This window comes from Pristis pectinata, chromosome 2 (genome assembly GCF_009764475.1).
Source record: "Pristis pectinata isolate sPriPec2 chromosome 2, sPriPec2.1.pri, whole genome shotgun sequence".
Classification (NCBI taxonomy): domain Eukaryota; kingdom Metazoa; phylum Chordata; class Chondrichthyes; order Rhinopristiformes; family Pristidae; genus Pristis; species Pristis pectinata.
In genome coordinates, this window is record NC_067406.1 from 41,014,750 (window position 1) to 41,040,397 (window position 25,648).

General features: G+C 40.4%; 1 protein-coding gene across 1 annotated transcript; it reads right to left on the bottom strand.

Annotated features, from left to right (window-relative positions):
* Positions 1 to 6,780: 6,780 nt before the first annotated feature.
* LOC127580678 (cryptic protein-like) lies at positions 6,781 to 18,928 on the bottom strand. The gene is made up of 7 exons (XM_052034379.1): positions 18,862 to 18,928; positions 18,731 to 18,780; positions 18,465 to 18,644; positions 16,137 to 16,251; positions 14,540 to 14,646; positions 10,540 to 10,634; positions 6,781 to 6,852 (listed from the first exon to the last, which is right to left on the bottom strand). Exons 1-7 carry the CDS (start codon positions 18,882 to 18,884, stop codon positions 6,781 to 6,783), a joined length of 642 nt encoding a protein of 213 aa, XP_051890339.1. The 5' UTR covers positions 18,885 to 18,928.
* Positions 18,929 to 25,648: the final 6,720 nt, after the last annotated feature.

The window sequence follows — 25,648 nt, forward strand, 5'->3', positions numbered from 1 at the left end:
GTGTCCTTTCTCCTCAGTCATAAGTTTATCCCTTTGGATATTGGTTTGGGGAGGGTGGGAATGACCTATCCCAGGATAGCAGCGTCAGACAGGTCTGTGACACCGTGACCGGCTCTGAGGCTCAGGGGGAAGGGAGCAGTCAGTCAGACAGGGTGATAGTGATAAGGAGACTGATAAGGGGGACAGGCAGGAGATTCTGTGGCCGCAGATGAGACACTAGGATGGTGTGTTGCCTCCTGGGTTTCAGGGTCAAGGATGTCTCTGAGTGGTTGCAGAACATTCTCAAGGGGGAGGGTGAGCACCCAGAGGTCATTGTGCACATTGGTACCAACAACCTAAGTAGAAAAAGGGCTGAGGTGCTGCAGAGTGAATAAGGGGAGTTAGGAAAGAGGTTAAAACGCAGGACCTCAAGGGTATTGATCTCTGGATTACTCCCAGTCCCATTGCAGAGGTGTGTGCACAAGTTCTTGGGCTGACACTTGGGTGCTAGTGAGGGAGAAAATAGAAAGATAGGCCAGATGAATGTGTGGCTAAAGAGTTGGTGCAGGGGGCAGGGATTCAGGTTCTTGGATCATTGGGGATGTCTTCTGGGGCAGAGGTGACCTGTACAGGAGGGACAGGTTGTACCTGAACTGGAGGGGGACCAATATCCTGGTAGGGAGAGTTGCTGGTTCTATTTGGGTTGTTTAAACTAAACTGGGGTGGAATCCTGAGCAGTAGTGAAGTGGATGAGGCATTAGGGGCAAATACTGCTGACAATGAAAGCAAGCTTAGTAGACAGGATAGTCAAGAGCACGGCAAAAAGAGAGGAAAGAGCACTGGCTTAAACTGCATTTATTTCAGTGCAAGAGGTTTAACAAGTAAGGTGGACGGACTCAGAGCATGGATTGGTTCTGGGGACTGGGATATTATAGCCATAACAGAAACGTGGCTGAACAAAGGGCAGGACTGGCAGCTAAATGTTCCAGGATACAGATGCTGCAGGCATGACAGAGGTACAGATAAGAGAGGAGGGGGAGTTGCCTTATTGAAGAGGGAGGACATAACAACAGTGCTTAGATAGGATATTCTTGGGGGATTGTCCAGTGAGGCTATATGGGTAGAACATTGAAACAAGAAGGAGATGATCACTTTGATAGGATTGTATTATAGGCCCTCCAATAGTTAGCGGAATTAGAGGAACGGGTGTGTAGGAAGATCACATATAGTTGTAAGAATAATAGGGTAGTATTAGTGGGATAGAATAGTATTAATGGTAATTTTTGTAAATTACTGGAGAGAGGATCCAATCCAGAGAGTTAGGTCCAGGTATGGAAGTCTGTGGGTTCAAGTCCCATTCCAGAGATGCGTGCACAGTACTTGGACTGACACTTGAGTGCTATGTTGAGGGAATGCAGAACAGTCAAAGGGTACAAAGGTTAAACTCCCCTTAAGCAGTTATAAAAGATTCCTTGGCACTATTACAAAAATGATCAGGGGAGTTATCCCTTGACATCATGGCCAGTGGTTATCTTTCACTAAATATTAATGAAATATCATTTCCTTAGTTGCTATGTCCAAAGTGGCGGTGTCTCCTACATTACATTGGTGATTACATTTCAAAAGTATTTCATTATCTTTAAAACATTTTGGGACATCCTGAAAGGAACATTAAAGGCATTCTACAAGTTTAAGAGTCATGTGGCATGGGATCCATGGAAACTTGGTTGTGTGGATTCGGAATTGGCTTGCCCACAGAAGGCAGAGGGTGGTTCTAGATGGAGTGTATTCTGCCTGGAGGACAGTGACCAGTGGTGTTCCGCAGGGATCTGTTCTGGGACCCCTGCTGTTTGTGATTTTTATAAATGACTTGGATAAGGAAGTGGAGGGGTGGGTTAGTAAGTTTGCAGATGACATGAAGGTTGGAGGTGTTGTGGATAGTGTAGAAGGTTGTTGTAGCTTACAACAGCATAAAGACAGAATGCAGAGCTGGGCAGACAAATGGCAGATGGAGTTCGATCCAGAAAAGTGTGTAAAGGTACAGTACAAGGTTAATGGCAGAATTCTTAACAGTGTGGAGGAATGGAGGGATCTTGGGGTTCAAGTCCGTAGATCCCTCAAAGTTGCCGCACAAGTTGATAGGGTGGCTAAGAAGGCGTATGGTGTGCTGTCCTTCATTACTCAGGGGGATTGAGTTCAAGAGCTGCGAGGTAATGTTGCAGCTCTGTGAAACTCTGGTTAGATCACACTTAGAGTATTGTGTTCAGTTCTGGTTGCCTCATTATAGGAAGGATTTGGAAGCTTTAAAGGGGGTGCAAAGGAGATTTACCAGGATGCTGCCTAGTTTAGAGAACATGTCTTATGAGGAAAGGTTGAGCAAGTTGGGAATTTCTCTTTAGAGCGATGGAGGATGAGAGGTGACTTGATAGAGGTGGATAAGATTATGAGGGGCATAGATAGAGTGGACAGCCAGCACCTTTTTCCCAGGGCAGCAATGCCCAATACCAGAGGACATCCATTTAAGGTGAGAGGAGGAAAGTTTAGGGGAGATGTCAGAGGTACGTTTTTCACACAGAGGGTGGTGGGGGCCTGGAATGCGCTGCCAGGGGTAGTGGTAGAGGCTCATACAATAGGGACATTTAGCAGACTCTTAGATATGCACATGGATGTAAGAAAAATGGAGGGTTATGAGCTGTGTAGGAGGGAAGGGTTAGATTGATCGTGGAGTAGGTTTATATAGGTTGGCACAACATCGTGGGCTGAAAGGCCCGTACTGTGCTGCACTGTTCTATGTTCTATGTTCTATGTTCAAGACTTTCTTAGTGAAGAAGCTGGAATTGAATCAAGCAGTGCTAAAGTTCCACCATTCACCTAGGTTCCAATGGCCCCTTGCTTTTACTACAGAGTTATCATCCTGTAGTTCCAGCAATTTGCATCACATAATTTTCTGAGCTGAAGGATGAGGGAAAATGTAATGCAAAAGCAAGGATGGACCAATAATTTATTAAATATAAAATAGAAGGCCACTGAAGATGGACAAGTAGTCTCCCAATTCTTTTATTCAGCACAGAGACAGGCCCTTCAGCCCACCATCTCCATGCCAACCATCAAATACTTATCTATACCAATCCTAGTTAGCAGCACTTGCTCTGTAGCCTCCTGTGCATTAGTTCATCAAGGTACATCCTAACTGTTGTGAGAGTAGCTGCCTGCACCACTCACTCAAGCTGTGCTTTCCAGATTCCAATCAATATGTTGGAATATATGAGGGTTCAATGAGGGTGAACAAGTTCTTCCTCAGATCCTCCCTGATCCTAAACCTATGCCTCTAGTTTTAGATATCCATGCTATAGGAATTTTTTTTTCCTGCAATCTATCCTATCTATGCCCCTCGTAATTTTGTATACCTATTCCTCTATATCTCTATCTAAACATCTCTAATGTTTATTAAACATCGTTAAGCTGATATGGTTGTGAATGCTTCCATGTCACTGTCATTGCAAATCATAACAGTTGGAACACTGGCAACAAGTCAGGCTGCTGTTTATCGATTACAGCTCAGCGTTCAACACCATCATCCCTTCAGTATTAATCAACAAGATTCAAAACCTGGGCCTCTGTTCCTCCCTCTGCAACTGGACCCTCGAATTCCTGATTGGGAGACCACAGTCAGTGCGGATCGGTAGTAACATCTCCTCCTCGCTGACAATCAACATAGGCGCATCTTAAGTCTGCGTGCTTAGCCCATTGCTTTACTCTCTCTACACTCATGACTGTGTGGCTAAGCACAGCTCAAATGCCATCTATAAATTTGCCAATGACACTACTGTTGTTGGTAGAATCTCAGATGGCAACGAGGAGGCAATAGGTCAGCTGGTTGAGTGGTGTTGCAACAACAACCTCACCCTCAACGTCAGCAAGACCAAGGAATTGACTGTGGACTTCAGGAAGGGGAAGTCGGGAGAACACACACCAGTCCTCATTGAGGGGTCAGCAATGGAAAGGGTGAGCAGCTTCAAGTTCCTGGGCGTCAACATCTCAGAGGATCTATCCTGGGCCCAACATATTGATGCAATCACAAAGAAGGTATGATAGTGGCTCTACTTCCTTAGGAGTTTGAGGAGATTTGGTATCTCACCAAAGACTCTCGCAAATTTCTATAGATGTATGGTGGGGAGCATTGTGACTGGTTGCATCACAGTCAGGTATGGAGGCTCCAATGCACAGGATCGTAAGAGGCTGCAGAGGGTTATTGACTCAGCCAACTCCATCAGGGGCACAACACTCCCCGCCATTGAAGACATCTTAAAGAGGCGGTGCCTCAAGAAGGCAGCATCCATCACTAAGGACCCTCACCATCTGGGACACACCCTCTTCTCATTACTACCATCAGGGAGGTGGTACAGGAGCCTGAAGTTCACACTCAACAATTTGGGAACAGCTTCTTCCCCTCCATCATCAGGTTTCTGTACAGCCCATGAACACCACTTTGTTGCTCCTTTTTTTTGCACTATTTGTTTATTTTGTAACTTATTATAATTTTATGTCTTTGTGCTGTACTGCTGCTGCAAAACAACAAATTTCACAACATATAAGTCAGTGATAATGAACCTGATTCTGGAGTCTGTTGTGATAGTCTGTGCTAGCAAATAATCTGTATAACAACTGAAAATCAACCTGTAAATCAGTTATTTCTGGACAATGTTCTAACCTCCAAACGTAAATATAAACTATGTTCGTGATTTATGTTGTTTGAAATCTCAAACTGGGTTATTGCCTTGTAATCAACTTAAGATGCTCATCATGTACAGTATATATATCAAGTTATACTATTTGTAATGCAATTGTGCCTTTAACAGCAGAAGAGCTGATGGTTCTTCATTTTAAATTAAAAGTGAACTGCAGTTGATTGTAATATAGCCACCAAAATAACAAGGGTCATTAACTAGAGATGGGAAATTTAGAAATAATTATTATTCAAGAGATTACACTGAATAATCACTAGTTTATCTACATAATTAAATTAGCTAATTTTATGCTAAATCCATTTGAAAATTATTTAGTGCTCAGAGGAACATTTTATACAATTGTTGAACACTGCAATAGCAGATAGTGAATGGAATGTCCACTAAATGGGTAATGTCCATTTCTTATTTATTTAAGAACAATAAGGCTTGTAACAATACCAGTTCACTGCTGGTCATTTTATTTATTTTGTAGATAGCTTGGAAAGGAAGTCTAGTTGAACAGGTCAGAGGTCACACAAAATGTCATCTATTAAGTTTTTATCAGATAATAAGCATTATCAAAAATGTACATTATGCCTCATTCTGAAATATTCAACAAAATATAAAATGTAACCAATCATACTTAAGTTGTTACTTGCAACTGTTCCTTAGTTTAGAAAAATAATTTTGATCAGAGAATGCTAACATGTTGTTAATACTAACCACATATTTGGTTTCTCTACATTTTCTACATAAAGGCAGACTTTTTTTTAGATTGGGAAAACATTTCAGGTGAATTTGAAAAGGAAAAGGTGTTCTAGAGACCATCTGCAATCACACTATTGTCTGTTAATACATACTTGAGCCTACATATAATTTTACGTGCAAATAAGTTTTCTGGTGGACAGTAACTTCTACGATCAATTCAAAAGACAGGAAGAACCTTCATAAAATCATAACAACATGATCTTCCTTTTATCCCCATTTTTGCCCTATCTATTTCTCTGTTCCACACTAATAATCCAGCAAACCCTGTACCAGACAAGCAGATTTTCCACATTATTGGATATTACTGCTCTCAATACCTCATTGCAATTTTTATTTGACTTTCTTTAAGCATATTATATAGTGCTATCATAAATTTTACAGTGAATCTGTTGTTCAAGAGGAGTGGAAGGTTGAGCCTGGTAAGTTTAAAGGGAGTGGGAAATAGAACCTGATGAGATTAAGTCTGTATGTTTCAGTTCTGGCTGCAAACCTACCCAGACGGGAGTATGTGATGATCTCCTTAGGGAGATTAGTCGGGGTATTGAGTTCAAGAGCCACAAGGTGATGATGCAGCCCTATAGAACTCTGGTCAGACCACACTTGGAGTATTGTGTTCAGTTCTGGTCACCTCATTATAGGAAGGATGTGGAAGTTTTAGTGAGGGTGCAGAGGAGATTTACCAGGATGTCGCCTGGATTGGAGAGCATGTCTTATGAGGATAGGTTGAGTGAGCTAGGACTTTTCTCTTTGGAGAGAAGGAGGATGAGAGGTGACTTCATGGAGGTGTACAAGATGATAAGAGGCTTAGATCGAGTGGACAGTCAGAGACTTTTTCCCAGGGCGACAATGGCTAATACGAGGGGGCATAATTTTAAGGTGATTGGAGGAAGATATAAGGGGGATGTCAGGGGTAAGTTCTTTACACAGAGAGTGGTGGGTACGTGGAATGCACTGCTGGCAGAGTTGTGGGGGCAGATACATTAGGGGCATTTAAGGGACTCTTAGATAGACATATGAATGATAGAGAAATGGGGGGGCTAGGTGGGAGGGAAGGGTTAGATAGATCTTAGAGCAGGATAAAATGTTGGCACGACATTGTGGGCCAAAGGGCCTGTACCATGCTGTAGTGTTCAATGTTCTATGCACACAAAAAGTCGACCCCCTCTGCCACCATTTTTTTTAACCATGTTCTTGACCCCAGTTTTCCCAACCCTGCCTCCAGCCACACAGCTGACCAACACCCCGAATCCTGGCACACAGTCCAGATTAATGAGTGAGCCAGATATGAAACTATTGGGATTTACAATTAGTCAGATACCAGCTTATTGGAGTTTTTCTGTACCTCTTCCTTTATTGTAGCACTGACAGCATCCTCTTCCTTAATAAATACAGATACTAGATATTCATTTAGTATTAAAGCAGAAAATGCTGTAAGTACACAGCCAAGTCAGGCACAATGTGTGGATAGAGGAACAAAGTTGATATTTCAAGTTCGAGACACAAGAAATCCTGCGGATGCTGGATGTATCTGGAGCAATACACAAAAAGTGCTGGAGGAACTCAGCAGGTCAGGCAGCATCCATGGAGGGAAATAAACAGTCGACGTTTCAGGCTGAGACCCTTCATCAGGAGTGGAAAGGAAGAGGGCAGAAGCCAGAATAAGAAGATGGGGGAGGGGGAGGAGATGTAATAAGCTGAGAGGTGAGAAGAGGCCGAGGGCTGAAGGAGCAGGAATCCGGTAGGAGGAAGTAGTGGATCATGGAATAAAGGATGGGGGAGGAGAGGAGATGGGCAGATCATCAAGGCAGGGGAAGGGAGGCATGGGAATAAGGGAAGACAAAGGGTGGGGGGGGGAGGGAAGACAAAGAAAGGTAGGGTTACCGGAAGTTAGAGAAATCGATGTATAGGCCATCAGGTTGGAGACTCCCAAAGCAGAATATGAGGTGTTGTTCCTCGAACCTGTGCCTAGCCTCAACGTGGCAGTAGAGGAGGCCATGGGTAGACGTGTCAGTATGGGAACGGGATGTGGAATCAAAGTTGGTAGCCACCGGGAGGTCCTGGCTGCTGTAGCGGACTGAGAGAAGGTGCTTGACGAAGAGGTCACCCAATCTGCATCGGGTCTCACCGATGTACAGGAGGCCACACCAGGAGCATTGACTTTTCAGAGTCATACAACATGGAAAGACATACAGGTAGGTTAATTTGGGTTTAAAATGGGCGGCATGGACTCATTGGGCCAGAAGGGCCTGTTACCACGCTGTAAATAAAATTTCTTCTTAAATTTTAAAAATTAAAAAAAGAAACAGACCCTTCAGCCCATCAAGTATCTATCTATACTAATCCCATTTCCCAGCACAACACATAGTCTTCCTTGCCGAAATATTTTGAGTGTTCATCTAAATATTTCTTAAATATTGTGAGAGTACCCACTTGCTCCTTTCATCAGAATCTACCAAATATTTCCAGCACTTCTAGTTTCTAATTCAGATCTTGAAAGTATGCACTTACTGCAAGAGCATGTGTTTGCCTTCATAAGATCTCACCATCTTTTTATTGACTAGACATTTAATATTTATAAACTTAACTACTTGCTGCCCACATTCTCATTTTAACATTTGTTTTCTCAACTAATAATAACTGTACCCACACTGGATGTGTATATACTTATAATGTAATGAGGTTATGTATCTCCTTGCAATTTTTTTTGAACTACTCTACACTGCTAAACCAGGAGGCACTGAGAGCAATTGCAACAAGGTTCACAATTCTTTTAACCAGGGTCTCCTTTTGCTCATATTTGTCAGGTGATTTATATGTGAGATTATGATCTACATGATCATCAAGAAATAAGCAACACATGGTTCAGCTAATCAATTTCAAACCATTGCAAGCAGATGATATGGTCTTCTCTGGTGGCTCCTTGAACAAATGTCACTACATCATATACACCAGAATGGAATAACTCAGTTCAATTTATCATCAGTGCCAAATTAGCTGATCTCAGTCAGGACAGCAGTGAGGTTATCATTCACTGCTGTTAATTTTGGATAAATTCGTTTAATTTTCAAAGATCATGTTCTTGACAAGGTAAATTGGAGTGAAAATGACATGAAGTTAAGCCACTTTTTAGTTTCTCTTTTTCTCCTGCTTCACATCCTCAAATGCCTTGCTTAATAAAGTGAGGGACAGCCATGAAAGAGTAGCTTTCGATTTATAGTGGTACCGAAAAAGTCTCTTGTAAAAACTATAGGGCCTACAGCTGTGGAAAGAGGAATGTGCAGAATTAATCAATGGACTACCTTCACTAGAGAAATTGCAATCATCAGGCAAAAGACTACAATCTCACATGCTAATTACCTGCCAAATATAAACAAATTTGGTTATAATTGGGAAGGAGTGGGAACAAAATAGGCATGTTTCCTACCTCATTACTAAGTGTGCAATATTTTGATACCATTTTGGACAAATGGCCTGTATTTATCTGGGCTGCTACTTGCAAACTTGACACTTGGATAATGTGACAAAGAGATGACTACACCTGTGAAATGTACCTACTATCCCTGCTAAGCATGTGTCAGTATCTTCTGAAAAGGAGGAAAGATCAGGAGAGGATACTACAGCAAGAGAGAGAGTCTGAAGATGGAGGCAGTGTAAAGGATCTCTGGGAGTGTATTCTCTGGGATTGCTTTTCAGTGTTTAATGCCAGAGGATGAAGTCATTTTAGAGAAGAGTAGACTGAGCACGTCCATGGAACTACCAGATAAATGCAGTTGTAATGGGTGATTCATTTGTCAGAGAAAGGGAAAACATTTTCATAACCTTTAACATGAGTCTGCGTGGTTTATTCCTTGTATGGTGAAAGAGTAAACTGTGTCACTGAAGTGAAGATAAATTCAGGAAATTGTCAACTAGTCAGGTGATCATTGGTGATTTGACCTGAAATATTAACTCTGTTTCTCTCTACACAGATGAGTATTTCCCACATTTCTATTTCAGATATTCATCAGTTGTGCTTCTATATGATAACATCTGATCACTCACTTGCCATGTAAGTTGCTAGTGGTTAAGAAGTTTTTATGGCTATCGTCTATTATAAGTATTTAGGAGTAATTCTCTTCTATAATCCCGCCTAAGAGCAGAAGTGGTCAAGCTGGATGTGTTGGTGATGCAGCTGGTGAAGTCATTGTGATTTCCCTATTCCTGGCCACAATGCAACAGCAGCTGCTTTCTACTTCCCCACTGATTCTCCTAGACTGCCAGATGTGGAACATGCTTTAGAGAATGGTAGTATACAGTTAAATGGGCATTATCAGTCTTGTTCCAGTTTTCCTTCCACCTGTGTGGCATTGCAGACTTACATGCATGGCAATGACTGGATTTCATTGTGTAGTGGAGATCTTATCCATCGGTAGTAAGTAGTCATTTCCAAACATTGAGGAACATATAGATTGAACTGGCATAAATAGATTTATTAAAATTTTATATTATGAAATAACTTCATATTTAGAACAGAAATTATGTACAACATAAATAATATTTTTAAAACTATCATTGAAAATATTATTCAACAGTCTAACAAGCTGCTTCCTTGAATAATGAAACTAGAAAAAGACGATGTTATTCTCATAAAACTACTAATCTGCTCAAGACTGCCTTGAACAATTCCGTCTCTTCAATATCACATGATTCAATCATTGCAACACTCCCTTCTTACCTACTTCACGCTGTTGCAAAACAATGAAGATATCATGAAAAAAAACACTATTTTACTATACTAGGTCAATGCCTCGCATATAAGGTGCACTTAAAGTCTGTCACAAACATATCCTGTACCCTTGCATAATTCTTTTTTCATGGTAGAACTGATGCAGTGCTTTGAAAAATTAAACGTAACAATCCATTGGAAATTGAATTACTATTAGTCTTACAGCAGCATCTTTTCCTGTTTGAGGATAAATTCTCTGAAATTTCTGGAACAGAATTAACATGTTCTATGGGGCATTTCCAATTTGTGAGACCATACATTCAAAGGACAAAGTCCAAATAGCACAATCGTTAAGAATACCCCAGGAAGCAGCAAGCATCTTATTGGTAACAGCTGAGAGCCATCTGAAATTAACTGGTAATATCTGAGATCTTCTTTTAAATCTCTTTTAATATCTGAAGTATAAAAGAAATAGAAGGTTAAGCATAGAGAAATTGATATTCAGGCAAGTCAGAGAATTACTTAGCTCCAATGTAGTCACTGCTGAAAATTACTACACTATTCTCTAGCTCACCTAGACATAAGTGGATAGCACAGAGCCTCCACATTTTCAGTTGTGTTCCTTCCTATTGTCTCAAAGTTTATCTCAATCACCTAACTTTTCATTTATTTATTCCACATCCTAACCTTTGGGCAATCTTGCATGATAAGTGTTTCCTTCGCAGACATCAGTGGTTCAATATCAAATTTTGTTTGCTAATCTCCGATGTGACTGGGATATTTTACTATGTTATTTTCACTATATAATTGCTGTTGTTAAAATCCACTACCATTCTCTCCTCAAAAAGAGACAATCATCCGTTCTCACAGTTATTCAAAAGCTCTGTTATTGTGCACTGCCTTACAGCTTCATGCCTAGCCTTCTTAAAACTCAGTTCCCATCCTATCTTTGTAACTGTTGCCTTTCACAAAGCACTGAAGTAACCCCAGACCTTTATGAATTATGGCTTTGACAGTCTTTGAAATGTCCACACCATGCAATATAATTGACCAGGCAACTAATGCTGAAGTACCACTTCATCCCCCTTCATCTCTAACCACTTATCACACTCCTGTATTTGCATGCTTCCTTCCCTAATCCTTTGAATGCAGACTGACTTATTTTCTTAGCCTATGTCTTCACCTTCAGAATCCCTAATAACCTATTATCAACTCTCTCCTATTTCCTTAAAGATATATTTATTTGCTGGTATTTTCTGTCATAATACCCAGTCCTACATCTCCACCACTTTTCTCAGCTGTACAAGTATTCCATGCTTTCATGTTTTGTGTGTCACAAGTTCCTCCAACTCAACTCAACACTGGGAAGACTACAACTAACTTCTAATCAAAATTCCATTGCCTTGTCACTGAACTTATTTTTATCAGACCATCGCATTCAGTATATCCTTTTGACTTAATTGACATGGCTTGCTTAGTTCCTCTTTCATTAAACTTTGATACATATTTTCCATGCAAAGACTCAATTAATTTATTGCTTTTCTTACGGCCTTTCTAATCCCCATAAACTCTAGAATTTGGTACAAATTCTATCTCCAGTGGTAACCATTCTCCTGTCATCTATGTCCGTAGTAACGCTTTCCATTCTGACATATTGTTTAAAATCCATGTGGTCAAGAGACTGTCTCTCCTTACCCTCTCTCTCTGCAATCTTCTCCAGCACTATATCCACCACCCTTAAAATTTCTTGCCTTGTGACACACCAATACCTCTCTTCATGCCACATGAATGGGTGAGCCTTTAACAACCCTGGTCTACTCTATGAACTTCTTTCCTTAACATCTCCACATTCTGCTGCTGGGTCTCCAGTTTCAACTGCCCATGTACTCTCACCACACTGAACTGTATCATTCCTCTCCCTTTGCTTCTTCCATCTCTCCAACTTTTCTTGTAATAGCTGGCTTCTAGTGTGCTTGCTGCTAGGTAATAGGTCTTTGGACTTACTGGACTCTTGCTCAGTAACTCATTGAATAAGGCATGTACCAGATATAACTTGTTGAAAATCACTAATGTGGCGAAGTGTGCTGCAGCCAGATTTTTCTTTCCTCTCCATCCAGAAAATAAATTTCATGCCAACTGCACTACAACTAAAATCACTGTATTAACATGAAGGTGGTGTGGGGGAGCTGGTTGGTGACAGACCTTCACATGTTTAATGCAGATAAAGCAGATTCAATTTAAATATCCTGTCTCACACAACATAAATTAAAACATCCTCTCTTTTGAGGAGCAACGGCAGAAACTGTGAAAGACCTAAGGATTGTAAGAGACAATGAAGAGATCAACAAGCCTGATGAAGCAAATGATATCAAGACAAAATTCTGTAATTTACTTAAGGACATCTGAACAGGAACAAGTGACAATGGAACATACTGAAACATTGGAATATCAATGCTGCACACATGTAGCCTGCTCTACTATTTTGTTACTTTTGCATCTCTTTATCTTGACTAGGCGCCACATAGGAGGCAAATTAAAAGCCCAAGGTATTGGACGAAGTAAATTAGAATGGATTGAAAACTTGCTGTACAATAGAAAACAGAGATGGAATAAATGGGTCCTTTTCAGACTGGAAGGAGGTAAGTAATGCAGTGCTGCAGGGATCAGCTCTTGGCCTGCAATTGTTCACTATTTACATTAATGACCTGGAGGAAGGAACAATATCCAAATTTGTCAATGATATGAAAATAGGTGGAAGGGCATGTTACGGTAAGAATACTGTAATTTTGCAATGGGATATAGATTGAGTGAGTGGGCAAAAGACTGGCAAATGAAGTTTAATGTGGGGAAGTATTAGGTCATGCACTTTGGTAAGAGAAATAAAAAAAAGGCAAAATGTTATCTTAATGGAGAATGATTGCAGGTGAGTGAAGGACAGAAGGATCTAGGTGTTCTAGTGCATGAATAACAAAAAGTTAGCAGGCAGGTCCAACAAGTAGGCTAAAGGCATTTTGGGCTTCATTGCAAAGGGGTTGGAGTTTCAAAATAAGGAGGTCTTATTGCAATTGTGCAATGTTTTGGTGATGCTGCACCTGGAATACTGCGTAGAGTATTGGTCCTCTTACCTAAACAAAGATATAGTAACATTGGAGGCAATACAAAGGAGATTCACAAGGCTAATTCCTAGGATGAGAGGGTTTTCATGGGCCTGTATTCCTTGCAGTTCAGAGGAATAAAGGGTGACCTTATTCAAAAGCTATAAGATTCTAAGGGGGCTTGATAGGGTTGACATTTGGGATGTTTTCACTAGTGGGAGAGTCTCAAACAAGGGGGCCTAACTACAAGATGAGGGGATGGTCAATTAAAACTGAAGTATATAGGAATTTCTTCTCGCAGAGAGTAGTGAATCTCTGGAATTCTCTGTCTTGGCAGGTGGTGGAAGGAAGCTGGATAGTTAAAAGTATTTAAAGTGGAGTTAGATAAATATTTGATAGATCAAGAAACAGAGGGGTAGGGAAATGGCACAGAAGAGGAGTTGAGGCCAGCATGGTTCGGCCATGTTCATATTAAATGGGGGGACAGGCTTGAAGAGCCTAATGTCCTACTCCTGCTCCTATCTTTTTATGTTCTTGTGCTTGTAAAATCCCTATACTGTGCTAGTTCTAATTTTAAGAATTTTCCTTATGGGCTGCATTGATGAGATTCCTCACCAATGACACTTAACTGGAAATTTGAGGCTGTTATTTATTGTTCTGTATTCCTTATCAGTGGAAGAATCATCCATCTCCCTTCTCCCTTGCAAATTCCTTTTGTTATGTTAATTATTCACTCAGATTACATGACAAACCTCCTCTCATCTGGGATGAATATAATTTGTTTATACAGACGGACCTTAGAATCTTATAGGTTTGAATAAGGTCACCCTTCATTCTTCTGAACTGCAAGGAATACAGGTCCATGAAAACCCTCTCATCCTAGGATTTAAACAAAGTCTCTTCATCCAAAGGATCATGCTCATGAATTTTCAGTGGACTCTCTCAAAAGACCAATGTATCCTCCTACGGCAAATTGCTTAACATTGCTGATCTAATGACTAACAACTCCTGTATAATCAAGGCTGAAGTTTATGTTTTCTATTGACAAATGTTCATTCACTGAGACCAACCAACTTTATAAACACATTAATTACTTATTTCTATGGAAATGTAAAAAGTTATTAGTTATTAATGAACACTTAAATTTGCTAATTTCATAGGGAATACATATGTGATAAATATGTTTTATTAGCAATAAAAACTAAAGGTCTCCATGTCAAAGTTTCCATTAAGATTGCAATCACAAGAAACTGAATATTTCTTACCACAGTCATCCTGAGATCCTTGAACACAGTGCAAAATCCCATAGCTACACTTACACCATGTACAATTTTTAGGCACCCACGCTCCTTCAGGAATGTAGCCACAGTTCCTGTCACAGAGAAAACAAAGCACAGGTAGTTATTCAGCATAAACTATCATTCAGCAAAAATTAATCCAAAAGATTTAACCTTTTTCCCCAATTTCCCTCCAATTTTTGTGAATATATATTCCTGCTGTGGCAGGTGTCACACTGGGATAGTCTTAGCCTACCTCAGTGTAGTGGCTTTCATCCTTCATGAATCTAAACATTTATGTCTGCAAGCTAATTAACTGTGAAAGGCATCACAACCAAGCCTATTTTAATTACACTAGATAAACACATACCATTTTGAACAGAATTATCCAGATGAGTTAACCTTCCTTTCTCTCTAGTCAAGTAGTGATAAAGGTTAATGTTAGAAAATCATATGCTAATCAGATGGTTCAACAAAACCTAATATGTCCTAGCCTATTATTTATACTTACTGGTCAACCAACCAGGGTGGAGGCAAAGCTTCCTATTACTTTCCTATGTTTACTGAGAACCATGTAAATATTTTAATTTTGCAAATCAATATGTAGTACAAACATGCCTCTTTTTATAAATTGGTAAATTGGTTTATTATTGTCACATGTACAGTGAAAAACTTTGTTCTGCATGCCATCCATATGGATCATTTCATTACATCAGTACATTGAGGTACTACAAGGGAAAACAATAATAGAATGCACAATAAAGTGTTACAGCTGCTGAGAAAGTGCAGTGCAGGCAGACAATAAGGTGCAAGGCTGCCACGAAGTAGATTATGAAGTCAAGAGTCCATCTTATCATACTAGGGAACCACTCAAAAGTCAATATATAACAAAATATGTCAAAATATTTAAAAAAATATTTTTAAATGGCATCATGTTTATGTTACAATTACATAAAGAATGGAGTGAAATCATGCATCAAGGATCTCAGAAACCAAGATCCCCTAACTCAAATCAAATGGAAATAAAACCTGGCATCTTTCTGACTTATATGGTTCAGCAACACCCTTGGATATTTTCCACTGCAGTACAGTCCCGTGTTCAATCTGTGCAGTGAGTACATTAAGAGAATGGGATGTTTGGAAGACACTGAGGCTGCACTCAAAATGTGGGGAGACGGGAGTTGGGGTGGGGTTGGAAGATCAACAATTCAAGGTGTACAGATGATTCCACCGTGTTACTGAAAGTGAAGTGGACTTGAGAAAAATTGCTGTAAGAAGCAAAGAGAATTTGAGAACTGGTCAGTTATTGAACATCAAGAAGACAAATATTTTGTCACCTGGGATGCAATATTTAATGACTAAGTGGAGGTAATGGAATGTTTCATTTTATTGTGGGCCTGATTAGATAAGGCATACATACTGAACAAATCAGGAGGAGGCGAACCTTAGGAAGAACAGTAATATCAGACTTCATCACAATCCTCTAAGTTTCAACCATCCTGATCCATGTAACTCGTATCCACCTCAGCTGTGACCACCTGAGAGGATTGTGATTCTTAAGTTTGAACAACACAATTGATCATACCTAATGCGTTCATCGTATTCACAACTTCTCCCCACAAAGTGTTTAGGGCAAATGCAGAAACTGCCAAGTACACAAATTCCTCCATTCTGACAACAACTCTTGTTTAGCCTGCTGCCTGAGGAAAGAAAAATAAATCATAAACAAAGAACATGGAACACTACAGCACAGTACAGGCCCTTCAGCCCACCATGTTGTGCCGACATTTTATCCTGCTCTAAGATCTATCTAACCCTTCCCTCCCACATAGCCCCCATTTCTCTATCATTCATGTGTCAAGAAATATAGCATTATCTACTTTGAGCCTTTTCCTTCAATATATGCAGCACAATCAAAGTAAACTGCAGATATAAGATTTATTATTAGAGATATTAGAACCAGTTTGAATCCAGTAGCTGCCTTTGATGGCTGATTTGGTGAAAGCAATGTGGAAGTGAGTCATACTGATAAAACTTATTTGTTTGGTTCAAATGATAAGAAAATTATGTTCTTACACTGGGCTGCCAATGCTTTTACAAACCAGATGCATGAAAACATACATTGGCTCTATGAACCAACAAGATTTATCTCACCTGAGCTGTTGGTTGTGTTGTTACAAGTGACCACAGGATTAAAAGAAAATGCAAATCAATATCTGGTGAATCTTGATGAAAAGCACACACCAGTGGAAGCTAAGTGAGGACAGGATTGGGGTTCAGCTGTAATGCTCTGCATGGTCAAATAAACCAATGCAAAGTATAGCAATTTGGGCAAAAGAACATTGGCAATTGGGGCAAGTCACTGTTTTTTGTAATGTACACAAATATAAACCAAAACGTAAAATCGACACAATTAATATTTACTATTGTTGGACTTCTCAGCATTTTTGGATCAGGCAAATCCAAGCAGTTGTCATTAAACTTAGAAATTGCAATCCTCAGTCAGCCGGTCCACAAAGCACATGCAACTTGTTAAATTTCATAGGTCTAGAGGTTTGCATTTGGTATCAGCCCAGGCTTAGTATTAACACTGGTGTCCCTGAGTCAGAAGGTTGTGGGTTCAAGCCTACTCCAGAGATTCTGAAACATAATCCAGGTACAGTACTGAAGTGGGGGGGGGGGGGGGGGGGGTTGCTGTGCAGTTAGAGCTATTACCTTTCTGCTGAGATCCTGTCTGCCCTCTTAGGTGAACAGAAGGGATGGTTTTGCACTGTTCAAAGAAGAACTGGGGTAGTTAACCATGAGGTCCTGCCAATATTAATTACTCAATCGATATTATTACATAAATTGGACTTCTGCCTTGGGCTCAACCTGAAGGTTGTATCAAAGATGCACCCATCTTGATGCCAAGTTACTTCCAAGTATCCTCCCAATTTCATTTGAATATACCCAAGCTTAAAATTACCATTAATTATTGTAAGTAATCAGGGCCCAAAGAAATCCTGATTTATTTCAACATATTTCTTTTGGTTTGAAAATCAAAATTCCAACTCATCTCATCATTCATGCAGAGCAGACACAGCAGGCTTGAAAATTCAGACTGCTTTTCAATTTCTCACGTAATTTATACTTTGCCTTAATAACCTACTAAAAATAAGTCATACAGTGCCGATCACTATGGGGATAAATTTTTCAAATTGCTCAAATAATTGCAATTGAGAGGTGAGAAAAATGGTTTTGCTTACAGTTATACTTGAAAATCTGGATACGATGTTGAGAATTTCCCCTCAATCCCCAACAGTTTCAATCACCTACCGTTTGTGAGTCAGGACAGGCTCAGATTGGTGGCTGAAATGTTCTCTCACCCAACGGGTCCAACAGACAAATGTAAAATATTGCGCATTAGGCATAGGAATTAGAGTGGGCTATTTAGCTCTTCAAGCCCGTTCTGCTATTCCACGAAGAATGAAGATTGCTCTTTCCTTTTAATTTCTATTAAGAATTTAAAGTGCGGTCAATAATTATGATTTAGAAGTGGAACTGTTTTCCTCAGAAGATCTTCCCACCCAGCTGGTAGGATGGTAATAAAACCAAGCGAGCGTGCTATGTTTACTTAGTAAAGACTCGTTTGTTTGGATAAGGATTAAAAAACTAAAGAGAGATTATTGAAGATTTGATTGATTGATTAGAGGGACGTGGCAATTAAAGCTAAACTCGGATCAAGTTTACGACTTCTGTCTAAATATTGCAGCATAAACTGGAATATTTGTACATATTAAGCCATTTTATTAGCGATGACAAAGTGACCCACCCCCCACCGCTGTTATTTAACAGCCGAGGCCAACATTAAACTGCAACTTTATGTAAGTATTCGTCTCACGGTGACCTCTGTTTTTTGATTGCCATGACTTACTGTCCGTTAATCCAATGAACGGTATGACCGCTTCATGGCTTCGAGATTTTCGGTCTTCCGCCTGTTTGTTAAATTGATTAAAATGTCTTAAAGAGGATCTGTGGATTTTCTCTGTGTGTTTCTGAACAACGGATTCGGGGGTATCTTTATCTTCACAGTTTTGACCTTCGCAGCCTGAAACTGAGCAAACATAACCGCTTGTTATTACTGGATGTCACAAGAAACAGAAATCATTAGTTCAGCCCAGTTTCACTTGAATCGCTTACCAGCCTCAGTTCCTGCCGTCTGCAAGATGAATATCACCACAGAGAGGAACCTAAAAATACATCAAATAGTGGTGAATATTGCACTCAAACCTACCGGAGGATCTCGCCCATCATCCTTTCAGTAAACTTACCGAGAGGCTGTTCCCAATTTCATCTTCTTTGCCAAGGGTTATACTTCATTCGTGCTTTGAAATCCAACAAGACCTCAGTTTGAGAGGGGACCGGTGGTAGCTGCTGACCTTCTGTTCGGGCGTTTTCTGCCTGTTCTTCAACTGCAGCGAGTTTAACAGTTCGCTCTCACCTCCTGCCTCCCGAGCTCTAGGGAAACCATTACATACCTCAAAGCCTGTCCCGCCTCCACATTCAAATCAGCAACCCCTCCATCTCTCTTTGCCTTCAGATTTTTCATTTGCCTTCATTTTTAACGTCCGTATTCAGACCAACAGCAGTTCCAGCCGTAATTTCCCACATTGACACACAGGAGCCCAGCGACTGGGGAGAAGTCCATTCGCTTTAACGCTCTTCGTTTCTTAAAACAAGAATGTAACTGTTTAAATTTGCATTGATATCAGTTTTAGACAGTTTTGTTCCGAATCCCTGCACTTCAAATTGTAGCTGAGCCCGCATAAATGATCCTTGATAACCGAATTTGTTAAACGATGACTAAAGGCTGCACGGAACACGTCAATACAGGACTATGGAAGAGATTTTACCGATCAAAGAAACACCTGATGTGATCAACTGTCCGGTCATTGAGATGGTTGTTGGGCCATTGCATGCTTCGCTGTTATAAGAAGCACAATGGTCACCTCGACAGCTCTCGAGGTAAAGAACCACCTTAGGCCACACATTGGACAGGTCCTTATCAAATGATCCACCAGGAACTCTCCTACCAGTGCAACTCCATCTTTTCTTCCCCAGATTTATCCTTCCTTTCCCAGATTTCCTTTCCTTACTCTCTTTAAGACAGTTTCATTTATTGTCCCGACCGTAACCATTCTTGGGATGTGAGTCCGGACAGACAGCATCAGCACACCCAACAGAAATTCTCCCTGATCTCACCCAGTGGCCAAGGGGGAAAAAAAATTCTAGCAGGGGGGCACTTGGATAACGATTGGAGGTGAGAATCCTTGTTCTTTTTCACTTGTTAACCCCGGGTCATCAAGGCCGAATGTCATGACTTGTAAAAGATCGGTAAACTCGGAGAAAACCCACGATTCTTGCTCTGGCCTAATATCAAGTCGGTCTCTTGGACTAATTTCTTAACCTAGACATCAATTGCCTTAAGATCGTAGGTTACAGATTTAGGTAACAATCTATTATGGAAAACTAAATTGAATGCCGTTTGGAACTTGAAAACTCAATTTTACCTTTGGATTCTAAGAATTAAACAAATAGATTGTAAAAATCTATAATGACTATGATACAAAAATTAACATATTGATTATAATTTAGTTTGATTTGGCATGGCTGTTATATCCCCAGAGACAGTGTGAGATGGGAGAAGGAATGTGTGCTTTAAAGCCATCACATTAAGTCACAAAGTAATAAAATAGACAATAAGGTATACACCTTATAATTGTACCTTATAAAGGTATATACCTTTTATTTTTCTGAGAGTGAACAATATATAGCAAGCAGTATATATTGTTACTGCTCTATAGTTGTATCACATGGGGAGGTATGAATCATTAACTCTTTCCATTGATTATCTTATCCTCACCCAACACAGTTGGGAAGAAAATGTGTTCCAGGAGGAGGTTTGCATTCCACTGAATTCTATCTTGTTTGCCGCGAAGTACTTGTTAGTTAGATAAAGTACATCGGATAAATGCCATTCACAGCACTCATCCAAATGAGCCTTATTTAAATATGTTGGCTCAGGAAACATTTGTCCCTCCTTAACTTTCAATACTCTCCACTCTAATCTCCTGACGGATTTAACTGCTGAATGAATTATGACTTTAAAGATGCTAATATTTGCAAATGTAAATCTAAATTGTAGGAGTCTGCAATACCAACAATTTACAATGATATTATGTCGTTAATATACCAAAATATCCCAAGTGATCACAGAAAAATTATGAAGCAAATTTAACCCCCATCCACATCAGTGAGAGGAGTCCTCCCTGTCAAATCTTCCTGCTGAGTTGGAGTCTCACTCCCAATGCACTCTGCCCTCAAGATGACTGTGATGAGGTAAGACGATCGTCCATTCTTTGTGGACAGTGTGTTTGCATCCTTTTCCAGAACTTCTTTGTAAAAGTCCTGGTCAAGGTTTGTCCCGAGTAGCTGTGCAACAGTGGGCTCTCTGATCCATGCATATCGAGAGAAATACCAGTTGCTGCTGGAATATCATCAGCTCCATGAAAGATGCCCGAAGCTTGTTGGTCTTCAAATACGACAAAGACTTTGTGGTGACTGACTGCACTCTCAGGTTCTGCTGTCACTGGACACTGAGGGGCTGGGTCCTGTGTAACAGCCTCTCAGACATTTCATGGGAGTATTGTTTAAGGAGGAAACATGAGTGGGTTTGACGCATTATAAATAAAATGTATTGGTTTGATGGTGGAATGAACGGACTGATTTGATGACACTATGAATATAAAGAAAGATATGTACTGATTGTATTGTATTTCTTTTATATATTTTTATGAATAAAGTTTATTTTTAAAATATAAAAAAAGGTTTGTGTAAGAAGATGCACTTTGGTCTGCCCAAAACTTGTAGATCTTCCCATGTAAGGAGATGTCCACAATTGAATGCTGCCGACTGGCACATTCCAAGGTGCTGGAGTATGTGCTGAGGGATGCATTGAAGCTCAGTGCAGCCGCCGCAAAGGCTCTGCAGAGAAGGACCACAATCAGAGTCCTGCCACTGCTGGACACTGTGTAAAAGTATCTCAGGTGCTTCATAGGTGTATTGTTTAAGAAGGAAATAGGAGTGGCATTGAAACCTTGTTAGAGAATAAATATATTGAATTGATGTAGAGAAAGATGTGTAACAATTGTATGTAATATGAATGAAGTATATTGCTGCAATTTAAAATAAGGAGTTTGATCCAAGGTGGGTAAGCACATCATGTTTGTTAGTAGAGGTGGAAACCTGCTGAATTACATTGTCTATATACACAGATAAGTCTCAAAACCTTAGTATGTGATTTCAGGCTTTTGTATCCTCTGCCCGATGAGAAGGGGGACAAGAGAGAACAACTGGGGTGGGTTGGGTCTTTGATTATGCTGGTTGCTTTACTGAGGCAGCGAAAAGTGTAGACAGAGTCCATGGAGGGGAGACTGGTGTCCGTGATGCGCTGGGCTGTGTCCACAACTCTCTACAGTTTCTTGCGGTCTTGGGCAAAGCAGTTGCCATACCAAGCCATGATGCATCCGGATAGGATGCTTTCTATGGAGCATTGATCAAAATTGATGAGGGTCAAAGGGGAGATGTCAAATTTCTTTAGCCTTCTGAGGAAGTAGAAGCGCTGGTGAGCTTTCTTGATATGGACCCCATGATGGGAATATCGGGGGGATATTTGATATGATGGAGAAGGACTGTTGGCATTTCTCTTATGGGGGCTGGCATGAACTTGATGGGTCAAATGTTCTCCTATGTTGTTCTAAGTATATTTGTAAGTAGGTGTGAATTAATTTATAACAATCCTGGTTGTGACTTAAGATCATTAAGCTGAAATCTTGGGAATTGTAACATTCAAAAATGGATAAAATTGGGTGGGGTAGAATGTAAAAATATTAACAATCTATAACTTGGGTCCATCCCATTGGTTTCAGTGGTCAACAACATCATACAGCTCCTGACTCTTCTGATCTCCCTTCTGACCTCTGACCTTCCTTTGGCCCCTCAATCTTCCCTGATTGTGGCCTTGGATCTTCTTTCTTCTCCAGAACCTAATCTCTTCCTGATTCTGGCTTCTGATTTCTCCTTTTGCTTTCAAGCTCCGCATCTCACTCCTGGCTTTTCTGATCCCTCTGTTTTCCCTGCTGGAGCCTCATGCCAAATGTCTGTCCTGCCCGACAGCTAGCCAGTCTCTCAATCTGGTTGGGTGCTGTCAGGAAACACTGACAAATTTTTATAATCAGATGCAGCTGCTAATTCAGCATGACCAAAATGAATCCATTCCTCAGTGTCTTTGGCCACAATATAATTTAAAATCTTATCAGTTATCTTTTTTTAACCTAAGAAAGTATAAACAAAAAATGGAACTGAAAATCCCTTCAGCAGTTACGAGCCACTGACTTGAGCCATTCAGACTAAATTTGTTGTCATCTGGCCTTGGTTCAACTTTTAGATTCATGCTTCTATATAACATCTTTGAGCTTTGCATGTAATCAAGAGCAAGCAATCATTTTCCCTCTGAAAAAAGGCCCATTGGAGCACAGAATGGTTAACTACGCCAATTCTTCTTTCAGTATACATAACAATAATGCAGCTGAATCGCAATGTGAGCATTTCCCTGCATGTTGTGGCAGAAACAATTATCCCTTTACTGGACTGATGCTGAGAAGTAGGCCTAGGGGAGGGATAGAGAGAATAGAAGGTGAGGGGGAAAACCTACCTTTTCTGTGGAGCCAGGAAGAGGAACATTTCTAAAACTGCCGCTGTTTTTTGAGCATAAATTCATTAACATTTGGAATCAATGGAATCACGTGCATAATCAATTCTTCTGCAGTGTATTTTTAAACTGATCTATTGTGTGACAAAGATTAGAGAATTAAATATATTTTTTTAAGAAAATGTAAGATCATGTATGAAACAATAATTGTGATTATATATAGAATCTGTATCCTAATGTTGCAGTCACAACTCCAAGCACATTTCCAGCTAGTTTTCTTAAATCATGTCTAAGTTTTACTGAAGTGAGATTTTGCATAATGTTTCTAGATAAACAGATACAGCTAGTATCCTTGTCATAAGTGATGTGACGGATTAACTGGGATAGCAGTTTTGCTTCCCAATTCTGTCATTTGTAATTCTTTGGGGTCAAGTGCATCTTCTGCCGTCACTGCTACATAGTATATATTTTAAAATGAGTCCAACTCTGGTGCATTAGTCCAAATTCTAGATGCCTATGCAGTAACTGAAGCTCCTTTGCTCTCTGAACTTCATGGAATTGCTTGCCCTTTGTTTTTGCCAACATTCTGTTGGGAGCATATTTATCTCAGTGGCATAATCTCACTGGTTCTCCACTCTGCTTTGGAGCACCAAGACAACAACAAAATGTACGTGAGGCTGCTGTTTATCAATTACAGCTCGGCGTTCAACACCATCATCCCCTCAGTATTAATCAACAAGATTCAAAACCTGGGCCTCTGTACTTCCCTCTGCAACTGGATCTTCGACTTCCTTATTGGGAGACCACAGTCAGTGCAGATCGGTAACAACATCTCCTCCTCGCTGACAATCAACACAGACGCACCTCAAGGGTGTGCGCTTAACCCACTGCTCTGTTCTCTCTACACTCATGACTGTGTGGCCAAGCACAGCTCAAATGCCATCTATAAATTCGCCGATGACACTAGTGTTGTTGGTAGAATCTCAGATGGTGATGAGGAGGCATACAGGAGTGAGATAGATCGGCTGGTTGAGTGGTGTCACAACAACAACCTCGCACTCAATGGCAGCAAGACCAACGAATTGATTGTGGACTTCAGGAAGGGGAAGTCGGGAGAACACACACCAGTCCCCATTGAGGGGTCAGGGGTGGAAGGGGTGAGCAGCTTCAAGTTTTTGGGTGTCAACATCTTGGAGGATCTATCCTGGGCCCACCACATTGATGCAATCATGAAGAACTCACACCAGCAGCTCTACTTCATTGGGCGTTTGAGGAGATTTGGTATGTCACTAAAGACTCTTGCAAATTTCTATAGATGTATGGTGGGGAGCATTGTGACTGGTTGCATCACAGCCTGGTATGAAGGCTCCAATGCACAGGACCGCAAGAGGCTGCAGAGGGTTGTAGACACAGCCAGCTTCATCACAGGCACAACCCTCCCCACCACCAAGGACATCTTCAAGAGGCAGTGCCTCAAGAAGGTGGCAAGGACCCTCACCATCCGGGACATACCCTCTTCACATTACTACCGTTGGGGAGGAAGTACAGGAGCCTGAAGGCCCACACTCAGTGATTTAGGATCAGCTTCTTCCCCTCCACCATCAGATTTCTGAACAGTTCATGAACACCGCCTCGTTATTTCTTCTTTTTGCACTATTTATTTATTTTGTAATTTATAGTAATTTTATGTCTTTGCACTGTACTGCTGCCACAAAACAACAAATTTCATGACACATTTCATGACAGTGATAATAAACCTGATTCTGATTCTTATGATTCTGTAAAACAGTATATGAAAACAAAAAATCCATAGATGCTGGAAATCTGAAATAAATGCCAGAAATACTCAGCAGGTCAGTCAGCATCTGCGAAGAGAGAAGCAGAGCTAATATTCAGACGATGAGGCATTGAACTGAAATATTAACTCTGTTTCTCTCTTCAAAGATGGTGCCTAGCCTGCTGAGGATCCCCAGTATTTTCTGTTTTTTATGCAAATCTATATATGCAACCAGCTCAAGCTATAATGCGGAGTGCTCTCAACATTTTCCAATCTTGATTTGTATATGAAGCAAATTCAGTACTTATAGTAAGTGAACTCATTGCCATTTCTTTTCCTGGAGCACCAATCTTAAAGAAGTCCTTTCTCCCCTCTCCTGCATCATACTGTTTATCTATTTTCCCCTATTTGATTTAATTATTAATCCTTTCCTTTCTGTCTTTCACAATGATCTGACAAAGAATCATTTACTTGCAGTGTCTTTTCTTAACATGTGTCTCTGGTTCTGACTCAGTCTTCCTGGATTCATGCTCAAACTTCACCCTTCCAGTTTCAGACCATTATATCACCA

Excerpts from the sequence above, each read along its gene's own strand:
- LOC127580678 (XM_052034379.1), bottom strand. The coding sequence starts at position 18,884 with ATGAAATTGGGAACAGCCTCTCG. Across the intron at positions 18,645-18,730 it reads GACGGCAGGAACTGAGGCTG|TTTCAGGCTGCGAAGGTCAA; the intron begins GTAAGCGATTCA and ends ATGTTTGCTCAG. Across the intron at positions 16,252-18,464 it reads GTTCATTGGATTAACGGACA|GCAGCAGGCTAAACAAGAGT; the intron begins GTAAGTCATGGC and ends TTCTTTCCTCAG.